This window comes from Portunus trituberculatus, chromosome 16, assembly GCF_017591435.1.
Source record: "Portunus trituberculatus isolate SZX2019 chromosome 16, ASM1759143v1, whole genome shotgun sequence".
NCBI lineage: Eukaryota > Metazoa > Arthropoda > Malacostraca > Decapoda > Portunidae > Portunus > Portunus trituberculatus.
The window spans coordinates 15,348,931-15,362,753 of record NC_059270.1 but is presented as its reverse complement, the minus strand read 5'-3'; the positions used below and the strand labels follow the sequence as shown (position 1 = coordinate 15,362,753).

The 13,823-nt window shown below is 42.3% G+C and overlaps 1 protein-coding gene and 1 long non-coding RNA gene across 2 annotated transcripts; both read left to right on the top strand.

Annotated features, from left to right (window-relative positions):
- The first annotated feature begins 1,410 nt into the window (after window positions 1-1,410).
- LOC123504431 lies at window positions 1,411-10,817 on the top strand. The gene is made up of 5 exons (XM_045254942.1): window positions 1,411-1,420; window positions 2,392-2,846; window positions 8,561-8,687; window positions 9,375-9,434; window positions 10,524-10,817. Exons 1-5 carry the CDS (start codon window positions 1,411-1,413, stop codon window positions 10,676-10,678), a joined length of 807 nt encoding a protein of 268 aa, XP_045110877.1. The 3' UTR covers window positions 10,679-10,817.
- A 2,050-nt stretch (window positions 10,818-12,867) lies between these two features.
- On the top strand, window positions 12,868-13,539 carry LOC123504509. The gene is made up of 3 exons (XR_006674850.1): window positions 12,868-13,009; window positions 13,195-13,293; window positions 13,436-13,539. It is a non-coding gene; the product is annotated as an uncharacterized LOC123504509 (long non-coding RNA).
- Window positions 13,540-13,823: the final 284 nt, after the last annotated feature.

Genomic DNA, 13,823 nt, shown 5'->3' with positions numbered 1-13,823 from the left:
ACACACCTCCTGTAACCACCTGAAAAACATATACAAAATAGAAGACAACGAGTTATTCACTTCAAGTCCCTCACCATATACATACGCCCACAGGGCTGCATCGGCACCCAACATGCTTTGTTACCCATCGTAGGCAGACTTATCCTTGTCCTTCTTCAATTCGTTGATTTCATCACGTAGCTCAGATATAGCCTCAAACATTATTGCCCAGGGAGGGGAGTTAGCATCATCCGGTGAGGTTACAGGGTGTAGGAGGAGGCAGCACATGCTGGCCTTGTTGCCCTGAGGGCTGGCATTTCTGTCCTCGATCATCCCTCATGGCAGAGGTACAGCTGCGTTTCGAGCTCTCTCGGTGTGAAGAAGAGCTCCTGTGCTTAGTTCTTTCAGAAGAACTACTTGAACTTCCTCCGTAAGAAGATCTGTCTTTGGTGCCAGAAGCATGTCTCCCCAACTGGGAGCCTTTGTCAACAGAAGCCATGTTGGCGGGGCACTGCCACCCCTCAACCCAACAGAATAACACTTAAATGGGCGAAATATGAGTACCAACCCGCGGCTCCACAATCGTATAACGGGCAGAAATGGCCACTGGAACCCGTGTGACCAGAAATTTTCCCGTGAAACAGGAAAAAGGTCAATCCCAAGCGAAAGAGGCAGGATGAACGTCTGAACAGCGTGAGAGGGTGACCTGGCGTATCTCATGGGAAAGCGTATTTCAGCAGAAAAGTGATTTGCTGCAGTAAAATTGGAGATGGGATGGAGCACTTTTAGGGAAAGACTAGTTAAAGCCACACTTAGGTACAAGGTTAGGTTGGAAAGAATGGATAATGAAAGGATAGTGAGGAAGGTGTACCTGTGGAATGAAAATGGGAGTCAATGGAGGAAGAAGTGCATGAGAATGACAGACAGGAATGGATTGCAAGTAGTATGGGGGATGAGAATGGCTGGGAGAAATCAAAATGAACGTGAATGGATCGTGACAAAAGGAGATACGCTAGGAACTGAATGGGATGCGAGGAAATGGAAGAGTGAGATAGACGGAGAGGTGAAGTGGATGGGACTGAATATATGGAAGAATGAGATGGAACGAAAGAGTACTCTGGAATAGTACAAGGAAAAGGAAGCCTCGATGTATGAAAGGTGGTATGATAGCAGCCTGGGTGGTGATCTCTTCTGAGCGAGGGCACAGTGTATGGATGTGAACTACAGGTGGTCTGAGTCCCGCAGCAAAGTGTGCCAGATGTGTGACATGGGGAGGACCAGACTGTGGAAAAGTATAGGAAGCGCTGTCCAGCTTCCAGCCATTAGCTGCGCAGGCAATTTTATTTATAGTGATACCCATATTATGGCCCATATCACCACCCAAGTGCATCTTTGGTGTAAGGCAATAACACCATCTAAAACCTAGGTATCATGGTGACATGTAGGTAACTTTAAACACAAATGACAAATGACAAAGTTTCAAAGCGGCACGAGGTTGGATTCCAGCCTACGCATGGACGTCTGCCCGATCTAACACTCACCATCTTATTCACTACGGCCCCACCTCTCTTTAATCGCAGGCTCTTTTTTTTTAGTAACCAAATGAATGCGGCAGCCTAGAACTGATACACTGTTTGCTTAGGACAAGTTACGGCCCTGGCTTAGAATTTATTAATGGTGGAGAGCATAATTTACGACCTTCTGTTGTTCCACATATTTGGTTTTGTCCGTTATGTAAATGTATACATCAGACAGAGACTCCTTAAAAGAAGGTAGTACAAACATCTCGTCTCATTATGAGAACAAAAGTGCAAAGAGGTTCTTCAGTTCCTTCTCGTATTATGGTCGCCTTTTACTGTTCGCTGGGGTGGCAGTTTTCTTTTCCTTTTGCATTATAGTTCAAACATCCAATTCGATTTTTCATATGTGTATTTCATTATCTGTTAGTCTATCTTACTAATTAACGAGTTGTAATATTGCAGCTGACATTTTTCAGTTGTTTGTTTGCTCCCATAACAATCACTGTCCAAGCAGAAGGTCATGGTAAGGTGCATAATTTTACATTCATAGTTTTCAGATACTTGAGCACCATAAGCATCCCTCCCGCTTCCAAGCCGAGTTGGTATCAGGCGGAAACAGCTCAATACTATGCAGATGCGTCAGTTAATTATTAACGTCTCGCACACCTGCGTATATCTCCCAGTATGGCCACACGCTGTTATGAAAATGTTCCGTCGTCAGAAGCACGTCGAACTGTAGCTCATGAAGGCATTTTCCTGTATTGATAATAAGGTTGACAGATTGTTGCTTTTGTTGATAATGCTCTCATGAAAAATTAATAGTTGCACACACACACACACACACACACACACATTTTGTTGACGGAGCCTGTCTGTCAAGGCTATATCTAAGTGACCGTCGTTTTGCCTTGCCAGGAGAAGTGTGAGCGGCACAGCAAGACTTCACAGCACAGCCTGTCCGGGTCATCGGGGTCACCAGTGAGTAACTGTCGCGAGTCCCATGAGGGAGGGCGAGGCGTGAGGTATCGGAGAGACTCGGCGGTGGATTCTGGTCCTGATGACAACACACTCTCCAAATCCCTGCAGTACCTTGGACATCCACTCAGGCCGCACCAGCCTGAGACCGACCCAATACAGACTGGAAGAAGCTTTGCCCCTCCCCTGCTCAGCGCCGCCCCTCCGCAGGCTCAATCACAGCTTGATCCGTCCACCTTTGCTGCAGTCCTCTTCCACCAACCGGGAGGGACTGTCCTCCCCGCTCCACCAGAGAGACATGTCGCAGGCTCCGTGAACGAGACCCTGGCGCTCAGACTTCACACCAACGGACATAGAGAAGCCAACCACAGTGTACGTCAGTGCCTCCTTTTTTATCATGTCTCAGACTGAAAGAAGCACTCAACCTTCCTCCGTGTCGGTCAGATGATATTTTCATCTTGTTCTTTATATATATATGTAAAAAAGAATATTTGTATATTTATTTTCATTATTGAGTAGTGGTTCGTTAGTGTATGTACATATTTCTTGTAAATATTCATAAAAATATTTCACTCAACATTTGTCAAAGTGAATGAATCACTCGGAATAGTACACCGATAGAGGGATTCATCCATAAGCAACAGAGGCATTACTCTGGTCCTCAGCTTCTAACTCACTTGCTCTCCGTCACGCGTACCTAGCCACGCTGGTATGTGGTCTCTGGTTCCCCGAGAGGAGGGTTGCATGACACCAGTTGCGACTGCCGAGTAGGACAGGCGGGTCATTAAACTCAGTCGGGTTGTGCCGAATGGTGGAAAAAATCTGCATTGAGTTTATTACTAGAAATTCCAATTTTTTAGATAAACCTCACTCTAAAAACTCAGACTATCGTATCTAAATATGCTTGGAGGTGAGGGAGGTGGTCATCGCGGGATAACCTGCGGGTCAGCTATCAGTCACTGGAATGCTGTGCGGGTGGTGGCATGGGAGAATGAGGTGGCGCTTGAAATGATTTTCATAAATGATAACGCTGCATCCACTTATCCCAAGATTGTGTACTGGTCCTGGTGGCTACGTGCAGCTTGTCAGGGTGGCAAGGATTCTGTGCTTCAGGAATTCGTTCCCTATACTTTGTTCAGTTTACTGAGTGTCTTCAGTGATGTATCGCCTTGAGAGGTGTCTGATATTAGCAGTTCTGATATTCTGGAGGCAGTAAATTTATATTTATAACGTCGGTCATTATGTCATTATAGCCTTATGTCATATCAGTTTTGGTTTTGCGATGTTTGTGATATCAGTAATCGTCACAGTAAAGTTTTTTGCCTTCTTTTTCGTTTTCGTAAGATCGAGGAAACGCACCGTGCCTGAAAAGGAAACAAGTGAAGATAGTAGTTTCTGATGGTACTGTGTTTTCAATTGACCACAGATGATTAGCTTCTCAAACACAGTTCATTAGTACAGCTTGACACGTCTCACAGTTTCAGTCATGAACCATTTCCTTAGCAATTCAGCAACGACAAACATATGAATAACCTGTTATCTTCGAAGACGGAATTATAATTCCATATTCAGCCCTTTTCGGTGCGGCAGTCTTTGGCCTTTCTTTTCTTGTATATACGTAATTGAAACTTTGACACGTATTATTTCTCTCAGGAACAAATTAGTCAAAGGAAAGATTGTCCCTCCTATCACCCTGCTGACACAACTCGACGCTTTTCATTGAACAGGACGCCCTCGTACATTCTGTCACACCCCAAGGGGTGTGGTGCTTACCTGCGCGCATTACGCCCACTTTCCACTTGTGTGTGTGTGTGCAGTGTGAGTGCTTGCGTTATTCACCACGGTCGTCTACTGGTCACCCAGCCAGCCTTTCCCCTACGGAATGAGCTCAGAGCTCATACTTACCGATCTTCGGGTAGAACTGAGACATCATCACACACCACACACACCGGGAAAGCGAGGCCACAACTCCTCGAGTTACATTCCGTACCTATTTACTGCTAGGTGAACAGAGGTTACACATTAAGAAGCTTGCCCATTTGCCTCGCTGCACTCGGAACTCGAGCCCAGGCCCTCTCGGTTGTGAACCGAGTGATTTAATCATTACACAACGCGGTGTGTGTGTGTGTGTGTGTGTGTGTGTGTGTGTGTGTGTGTGTGTGTGTGTGTGTAATTCACCACGGTCGTCTGCTGGTCACCCAGTCAGTCTTCCCCATTACGGAGCGACCTCAGAGCTCATAGACCGATCTTGTGTATGTGTGTGTGTTTCACTGTTTGATCTGCTGCAGTCTCTGACGAGACAGCCAGACGTTATCCTACGGAACGAGCTCAGAGCTCATTATTTCCAATCTTCGGATAGGCCTGAGACCAGGCAGACACCACACACCGGGACAACAAGGTCACAACTCCTCGATTTACATCCCGTACCTACTCACTGCTAGGTGAACAGGGGCTACACGTGAAAGGAGACACACCCAAATATCTCCAGCCGGCCGGGGAATCGAACCCCGGTTCTCTGGCTTGTGAAGCCAGCGCTCTAACCACTGTGCTGGGCGAGTGTGTGTGTGTACTTGCTTATACGCCTTTTTTTTTTTTTTTTTTTTTTGTTCAGGTGATTCATGTAATGTTTTAATTAATTCCTGGGACTTTGTTTTTCATTCGTCACCAAAATTCAATAACCTAAACCAGCTTGATTTTTTTTTACTACTTATTCAAACATCATTGGTTATTTTTACTATATATATATATATATATATATATATATATATATATATATATATATATATATATATATATATATATATATATATATATATATATATATATATATTTCATTTTCGCGATGCTTCGCGAATAATCTTTCGCCAGTGCGGTCAATTCGCTTCACTAAGAGTTTTATCAACCAGAATGAACCAATCTTGGGTCAGTTACTTTTGATAAACACCTTCCTTTCTTTTGTTCATGGAAATCTAAAGTCTGAAAATAACCAGGTTAGTTTTAATCTATTAATAATTATATCAGGCTTTGCTTGAAAAGGTCGTTCATTGATATTATTGCAAAACCTCACATTCATTTAACAAATTTATTATTCACTTATTTAACTACCTTATCAAACTTTTTTCTTTGCTTTATTCAGGCAAATCTAAGTTCAAATATAACCACTCTTCTTTTAATCATATGTTTTTTTTACCAAACTTCTCATGCAAAGATAAGATCAATGGAGTTTCCCATACACCGAACCACACCTACACCACTTCTGCGTGTACTTAGGGCAATGCTCAGGCGATTGTCATTCCCCTGAGCTATCTTTACGGGAGTCATTTGAAAAGTTTTGAGCTGGTGCTGGTGTTGTAGTCTTGAATGGCGGAACGAACCTAATAATAATAATAATAATAATAATAATAATAATAATAATAATAATAATAATAATAATAATAATAATAAATAATAATAATAGTAATAATGATGATAATAATTATAATGATAATAATAGTAATAATAATAATAATAATAATAATAATAATAATAATAGTAGTAGTAGTAGCAGTAGTAGTAGCAATAGTAGTCCAGAAAGTTATCAGCATGAACATGGTAGAATTATTTTGTCATATACTTCATTTGATAGACTACGTATTTAAATAAAAAAAAAAAAAAAATATATAATATATAAATAATATATATATATATATATATATATATATATATATATATATATACATATATGTATAACTTAAAAGATGGAAATAGATAACTAGACTAAAATGTTGGTAGAAGAATTTAGAAAAAAAAAATACCCGTCAAGGTTATAAGTATTTGAGAACAGTTGTCTGCTAGTTACTGCTCTACTGGAACCTTTGTGGGAAGACTCTTGATGCAAATATTCATTTTCTTGTTTCCCTAAAAAGTAAGGTCTTGGAAGACAGAAGCTAATGGAAATCCCTTATAGTGAAATGTGCATCCAGATGACAACGGTTCACTGGATTTAAGATAAAAGTGAATCATATTATTTAAAATTTGAAAGACGTTCTCATTCTTAACATTCGCCGTATCCAGTTTCGTCTGTCAATATGTAGAGTTTTTGGTCTGTCTGTCTGTGTGTATGTGTGTGTGTGTGTGTGTGTCGGGATGGGGACGGGGCAAGGCAAGGGAAGTTTTTTTTTTTCATATCAATACTGAGAAAGCTCCCTGCTTTACACACACACACACACACACACACACACACACACAGACCAAAAACTCTACATATTGACAGACGAAACTGGATACGGCGAATGTTAAGAATGAGAACGTCTTTCAAATTTTAAATAATATGATTTTATTGCTTGTAGGTACATGTAACTACCTCCTTTACTTTCTCCTTGATCTGCAATTGCGTTTTATGTCAAGTTGAATGCACGAACAAATTTCTTCGCTGTCAATGTCCCGTTCTTGTTTCCGCTTGCCGCCAGTCGCCACCCTCCAGTGTCTCTTCGTGGACTTAGGTGAGGTACGCAAGGGAGGCTGTACATCTGTTGTTGATTGCTGTGGAGTGTGAATGAATGTGAGAGCAGTGCCTCTCTTGCTGCTGCTGCTCCCATCACCTTCTCCCACCACCTTCCTGACTGCGGGAGGTTCGGTGCTCTGGCCTGCCACATCCTTGCAGATTTCAATGACTTTTGAATGCCTGTATTTCATCTCTGCACCATGAAAATTTTTTTTGCTCGTCTCCTTTCTTCTATTCATATCAATATTAAGAGCACTTGGAATGAAGCCTTAGCGCGAACAAGTACTATTTTCAGTCAGTTTTCACTCTGATTATGATTAGTGAATGTTCCTTCTCCTTGCCTGTTTTCTCACCGTTTTTTTTTTTTTTTTTCTCACAGACATGACTTCAGTTCATTCATTCCATATGTGTGCTCCGTTGATCCAGCATTATCTCGGAATGTACCAGTTTCCTATTAAAAAGATGTGAGCACTTTTGTAAAGTCAAAAAATGATTCGTGTTTAATACAAAAGGTAATTGCAAAAACAGTGTGTGGGTGTTTATCCTTTGACGCACCAGCATGACTCTTCCTCCTGGCTCCTGCGATGTGCTCTTGTCCTCAGAAGATACTGCCTCTGTTCACCTCATGACATCCTCACTCAACACCCTACCCATTTTTGTTCATTTATAGGTTGAGATGATATGTTTATTCCTACGTTTCTCTCCTCTCATTTCAATTTTCTTGTCTGGTATCCATAAGGCTGTAACAACCTCCCCACATTCAGGTTCCTTCTCATCTTAACTTCGTTCGTTGATAGGTTGGGGATGATATGTTTATCCTTGTGTACTCATGGATATCTCTTCTCCTTTCTTACAATTTATCTTTTCATATACATAAGTTCAGATGATGTACTGGCCATCATTACCACACAATGATTACATCTCCCGTGGTGGTTTTTCCCTTGCTTACAAAAATTTACTGTTTCCACACGAATTTTCTCCACATTTTTTTCCCACTTTTCAACTTGTGTGCCCTTTCTGAACTGAAGTAAAATTCCTTACCAAGTCCTCACTCCATGCACCATGACGTTTGTCTTTCAGGTCATCCGCCTCTAACTAATGTGCAGAGATGATGTGTTGAAGGGTGTGTGACATGTCATTGTCAAGCGCATAACCCTCACATCACGTTCATGTTCATACTACGCACTGACTCCCAAGGCCCATCAGCTTCATTATAATGTCGATGATGCATAGAGTCCCTCTTATCACTAATTCATGAGTTGCCAGATGTGTTAATGAATAAAACATACTCTTAACATGCACAATTAACTTCCCATTTCTTTCTTTCTTACATGCATTATATACAAATTCCTTTCTATCATTTTCGGTTAAGGTTTCATTTCGCTTAGATTACGAGTCTAATATTAGTCGTTCATTTGCTGGCAGGTGTGTTTGAGTGAGTGAAATATACCCTTAGCATGCCCATTCCTATGACATTCTTTCATGCCTATGTAGAAATTCTTTCTTGTCATTTTCTCCCATGCTTCCATCTCGCGTAAACTTCCTCCTATCTCTGCCATTCATGCCTGGAGTGGTGTGCTGGAGCAATTGTTGTGTGTCGCAGGACGGGTGCGATCCAGACGGCCGGGAGCTGCAAGACCTGCCTGTTCACTTGGAGGGGACGACGAAGAGCTACATGGAACGCATGGATGAGCTCGTGGCTACCAGACTCGCCATCAGCGACACGGAAGGTGAGGCACCATTTGTGCTCCTGACTCGTGCATCGAACTCTGATTAGGCGTGGGATGGTCGGTCTCAAAGAATTTTACATTTGGTTTGAGGCTTGTGTAATAGTTATTTTCTTTTCTTTTGGTATTGTGTCAGGTTAGATTAGTGAAACGGAAAGCTCTTTATGTTATTGCTGATGTTATATAGGCAGGTGTGTGTGTGTGTGTGTGTGTGTGTGTGTGTGTGTGTGTGTGTGTTTGTTGTGTGTGTGTGTGTGCGCGCGCACGCTATTTATCTGATTGTAATAATAGTCGAATGGACTTATCTCCTTATCTAGGCATATTTGTTTAATTTCCCTTCAGTGTGTGTGTGTGTGTGTGTGTGTGTGTGTGTGCACACACACACACACACACACACACACACACACACACACACACACACACACACACACACACACACACACACACACACGTTAGGTACACGAGTAAACTGATTATGTCTCCTTTACGTACAATTTCCACACAATATACTAGAAATGATATATAATATAATATTGGTGTAATCTCTGGTGTAGCTTTTAATTAACGTTCAAAAGAATGTGGTTGCTTGGATACATGTGTGAAATACGATAGGATCAGAATGAAGTATTGATGAAGAGGAGGAAGGCGTGGGAGTATGGTATGTATACAGATGAATGAACGTTGTTGCAGAGGGAGCGTTGGCGTGTGGTGGGAGAGCGAGGCGACGAGGCTGTTCCACCACAGCGGCAGGTAGGTGGTGCATGGTCTGGCTCTGGTTAGAGGCAGGGGAGGAAGAGGGCACCTGCAACCTCTTGTTAACCGTTGAGTATCTCTCACCCTCTCACTCACTATTCCACCCACATCCCACAATGATAATATACTAGAACATTCAGTACACTTGAATGAGCCTGCTGTACTTCACTCCATATCTTCTGCTCAGTTTAAAGTCGTAATTACTGACCTTTGTCTATATCATTACCTCTGCCACACATTTCACAATTTGAAACATGCCCTTCCTTCCTTCTTATTTCGGATAATAAATGTCAAAAGCCTTACTACTGACACACATTCACTTCCCTTTGAGTAATCTTCCCGTCTGGTTATAAGCCGTCAAAAGCAGTGGTGGTCGCGTAAATAATGCTGACGCCAGATAAACCAGCAGGGTGCAGTTGCCGCTTTCCTCATTCTGACTCTTGATTTGTAGTCACTAGTTTTGATGAGTTTCATTAATGGTTTAAGATTAAGCTGAGAAATGCTATGTATGATTTCATCTGTTTTGTCATTTCTTGATAAATGTATTGCAAGAGATTAAAAGAATTTATAAATGTTGATGTGATATAAAAGTGGAATTTATTACTTTAAGTCATTAGGTATTATATCCACTAGATTATCTTATGTTTAGGATTGCCTTGGAGACAACTCTTGATTTGTAGTCACTATTTGATGGTTTGATAATATTATTGGTAAATTCATTTATTGTACGACACTGGATGATATTATCATCGATTATCATAATTACAATGAATTTCACTTTTCTGCCGAGTGGAAACCATGTAAACATTTTTTTTATGAACCAAGAAAAGTCATTTGAACTAAGATTTTCATGTCATGAACTGTTTTCTTGCTACTGTGTTGCTATTACTACTACTACTACTACTACTACTACTACTACTACTACTACTACTACTACTACTACTACTACTTCAACTACTGCTACTACTACTGCTACTAGTACTATTGCTTTTACTGTTACTGCTGCTACTGCTACTACTTCTACTCTATTACTGACATTTCAATACTAACATCCAACATCCTCCTTTCCGTGTGCTCTCGGCGCAGCGCGCGGCAGCCGGAGGCATTGGAACCCGTGGTGGCCAAGACGAGATTGCACGATCCTCGACGGCTCATCAGGCCGACTCGCCCCCAACCCATCGTGTACACGTCAGGCCGTGCCGCTCATCGCGGAGCATCACAGCTACACAAATCAATGTTGACTCGCAGAGGAAAGCTAAATGACCATATTTTTGCTAAAAGGAGAGAAAAGGAATACATCCATCTGCTGCTGCCTCCAGAGACAAGAGTGAGGCGCACTACCGCCGTCCAATACTTCGAGTCCCCGCCCTCAGGCACCAGCCAAGACAATGACCACGTGTTTTGGCTGCGCAAGTCTACAGTGGAAACAACTGAGGATGTAGGAGAGTCTTTGCTGAACGGCAACATGGGTTACCACCGATACTCCTCGCAGCCCACCCAGCTCGGAATGGGTCCTTGCGAAGATCTCCAGGTGTCCGGAGAGGAAGTGGTGTTACGGCTGTCCGTTCCTACCGCCATCAGGGTAACGTCACCCAACAGACATGGGGAGAAGACACGACGAGGCAGCAGCCGCAAGAGCAGTGGCAAGACCAGCAACGTAAAGAAAGTCACGATAAGTGCAGAAGATGAGGAGCTGTGCGCCGACATCGCCACTTGTGACACGCTTTTCCTCGACACCTCTGCTCAAGAAACCCCAGAGTTGCTGGCTGCCAGGAACCTAAAGGGCAAGGTGAAGAAGAAGAAGAATGCCAAGGCCTCAAAAGAAAACAAGGAAGGAGTAAGGAAAAGCGATGATGTGGATGAGAGAACCGCCTCTGAAGGAATTCATGGGAACAGCAAATCATCCTCTCTGGAGAAAGTGGATCAAAATGATGAAGTCTCCGGGACCATCCAACCGGACGTGAAAGTGAAAAGAAAATTAAAATCGTCATCGGAAAAAGACAAGACCCAAAATAAGCAAGAAAATTATAGTAGAGAAAGACACTTAACGAAAGCATGTGCTATGCTCAGCATTCATAGAATACTTCCAAACGTTTGTGATGGACATTTACATTTGCAGATGTCTACCTACCCCTCCTTCCCCGCCCCGTGCACGCCGGGCAGGTGACGATGCAGCTTCTGAGCGGTAGGTGCCTTAACCCGTCACCACGCCAGATCCCGGCGGCAACTGCCGTCAAGTGTTCAATGTATACGTGACGCGACAGGTGAATGTTGGCTGACAGAGTGGTATGTTTATAGGCGAAGACCCCTCACTGAAAAATAAAATTACATAAGAAATTGCTTGTATCAATCATTACATTCATGATTTCACCCTGTCAAGAAAGACAGGTGTACGGAACCGCTTGCTTGCGGTACTTGCACTGATCACCGGCCATGTGGTGACATCATAAAAGAACTTCATCCAAAGTTTCCATCACTTTGCTTGCTGATTGGAAATATAGTAAAGAAGCGAGACACTAATGTGTGTAATTCACCTCGGTCGTCTGCAGGTCTGCCAGTCTTCTCCATTACGGAGCGAGCTCAGAGCTCATAGACCGATCTTCGGGTAGGACTGAGACCACAACACACTCCACACACCGGGAAAGCGAGGCCACAACCCCTCGAGTTATATCCCGTACCTATTTACTGCTAGGTGAACACACCCCACACATTAAGAGGCTTAATGTGTGTGTGTGTGTGTGTGTGTGTGTGTGTGTGTGTGTGTGTGTGTGTGTGGATACCATTATAAATAAAATTGCCTGCTCCACTAATGGGTGGAAGCTGAACAGCGCTTCCATACATACTCTTCAAGTATACCTACAGGCGCTATAGGCCATAACATATATATATATATATATATATATATATATATATATATATATATATATATATATATATATATATATATATATATATATATATATATATATATATGTTTTTTTTTTTTTCACTTGTTCATTTGTTTACATGTTTATTCATCTTTTCTAATATACATCTATTTATTAATCTATTTTCTTGTTAAGTGTCACCAAGTTAAAACAAGTTGACATGGGCAGCTGATCGTGGCGTGAATAAAATACTACTTTGTCCTCTCCTTCAAGGCAAAATCTACCTCCTGCTGAAAATAATCTTTAGATTAGATAAATCAATGATAACTCAGGATACACGAAAGTCACTGATATCGAGATGTAAAGAAATAGGGGGATGGGAGAGAGGTGGGTGCCAAGAGGGAAGGGTGGAGACGTGGCTGCACACGGCACACCTTCCCGCGGTCCACACGACACTGCAGGCCACTATATATGACTTCGACTACTGCATCGCTTGCACAGGCGCCTTGAAACTCAGCTTGACATCACCCAAGTCCATCAACCACCAACCACCAACATGCCTTGTGGATGTGGAAGTAAGATTGTCTCAGAACATTGTTCTTTTGTTCCTTTCACTATTTTCATATTTCATAGGGATCGGCAGTCAAGAGCCACAAGTCTTTTGCAAGTTGAAATCAGAATCTCCCTGACAACCGCATTCTAATTGTTAAGTATGAATTTAGTTTCCTATAAAACAGATCTTGGGGTATATACCACTTAAAGATGCAGTACGGTAACAACACAAACTTTGATTTTGACTCAGGCATATGTACGAGTATACAGTACACTGTAAAGAAAGTAAGTGTGAGGCAGTAGGCCATGTCTAACCGGCGTGTTGTTCACACTCACAGCATCATGCAAGTGTGGATCCGGCAAGTGCTGCTGCGGCACCACCTGTAATTGCACCACTTGTCCGAGCAAGCAGTCGTGCTCCTGCAACGATGGAGCATGTGAGTCCCTCCTATTATATTTCCTCTTTAATTCTATTATATTATTTCATTATTCTAAATATATCTTCATTATGATATTGGTTATTAATGTTGAATTATTACACAAATACTTATGGTTTAATCTCCATGATGATTCGAACAGGCGGATCTGCGTGCCAGTGCAAAACCTCCTGTTGCTGTGGCGCGGACTGTAAGTGCAGTCCGTGCCCGATGAAGTAAAGCGCCACGTCACTTGAGCCTCAAGGAGAAAGAGAGAGGTCGAGGACGACCTATCCTGCTTCTCCGCTACCAGCATTATTGTATCCAAGATCTGTTTTTTTGTCATCTTCATTTTTCTTGAACTTTATGGATTCACGTCACATGTGTTCCTCATTTGGTGATGTCATTCGAGGAGGGAAATGGAACAAATATAGCTAAATAATTTTTAATATTGTTTTCTAACCTGTGTGGTACTGGGTGGCGCAACACCGGCCGGGAACAACTGCATGTCACTAATGCTTGCTGTGCAGAAGCACATCGGCAACGCTGCC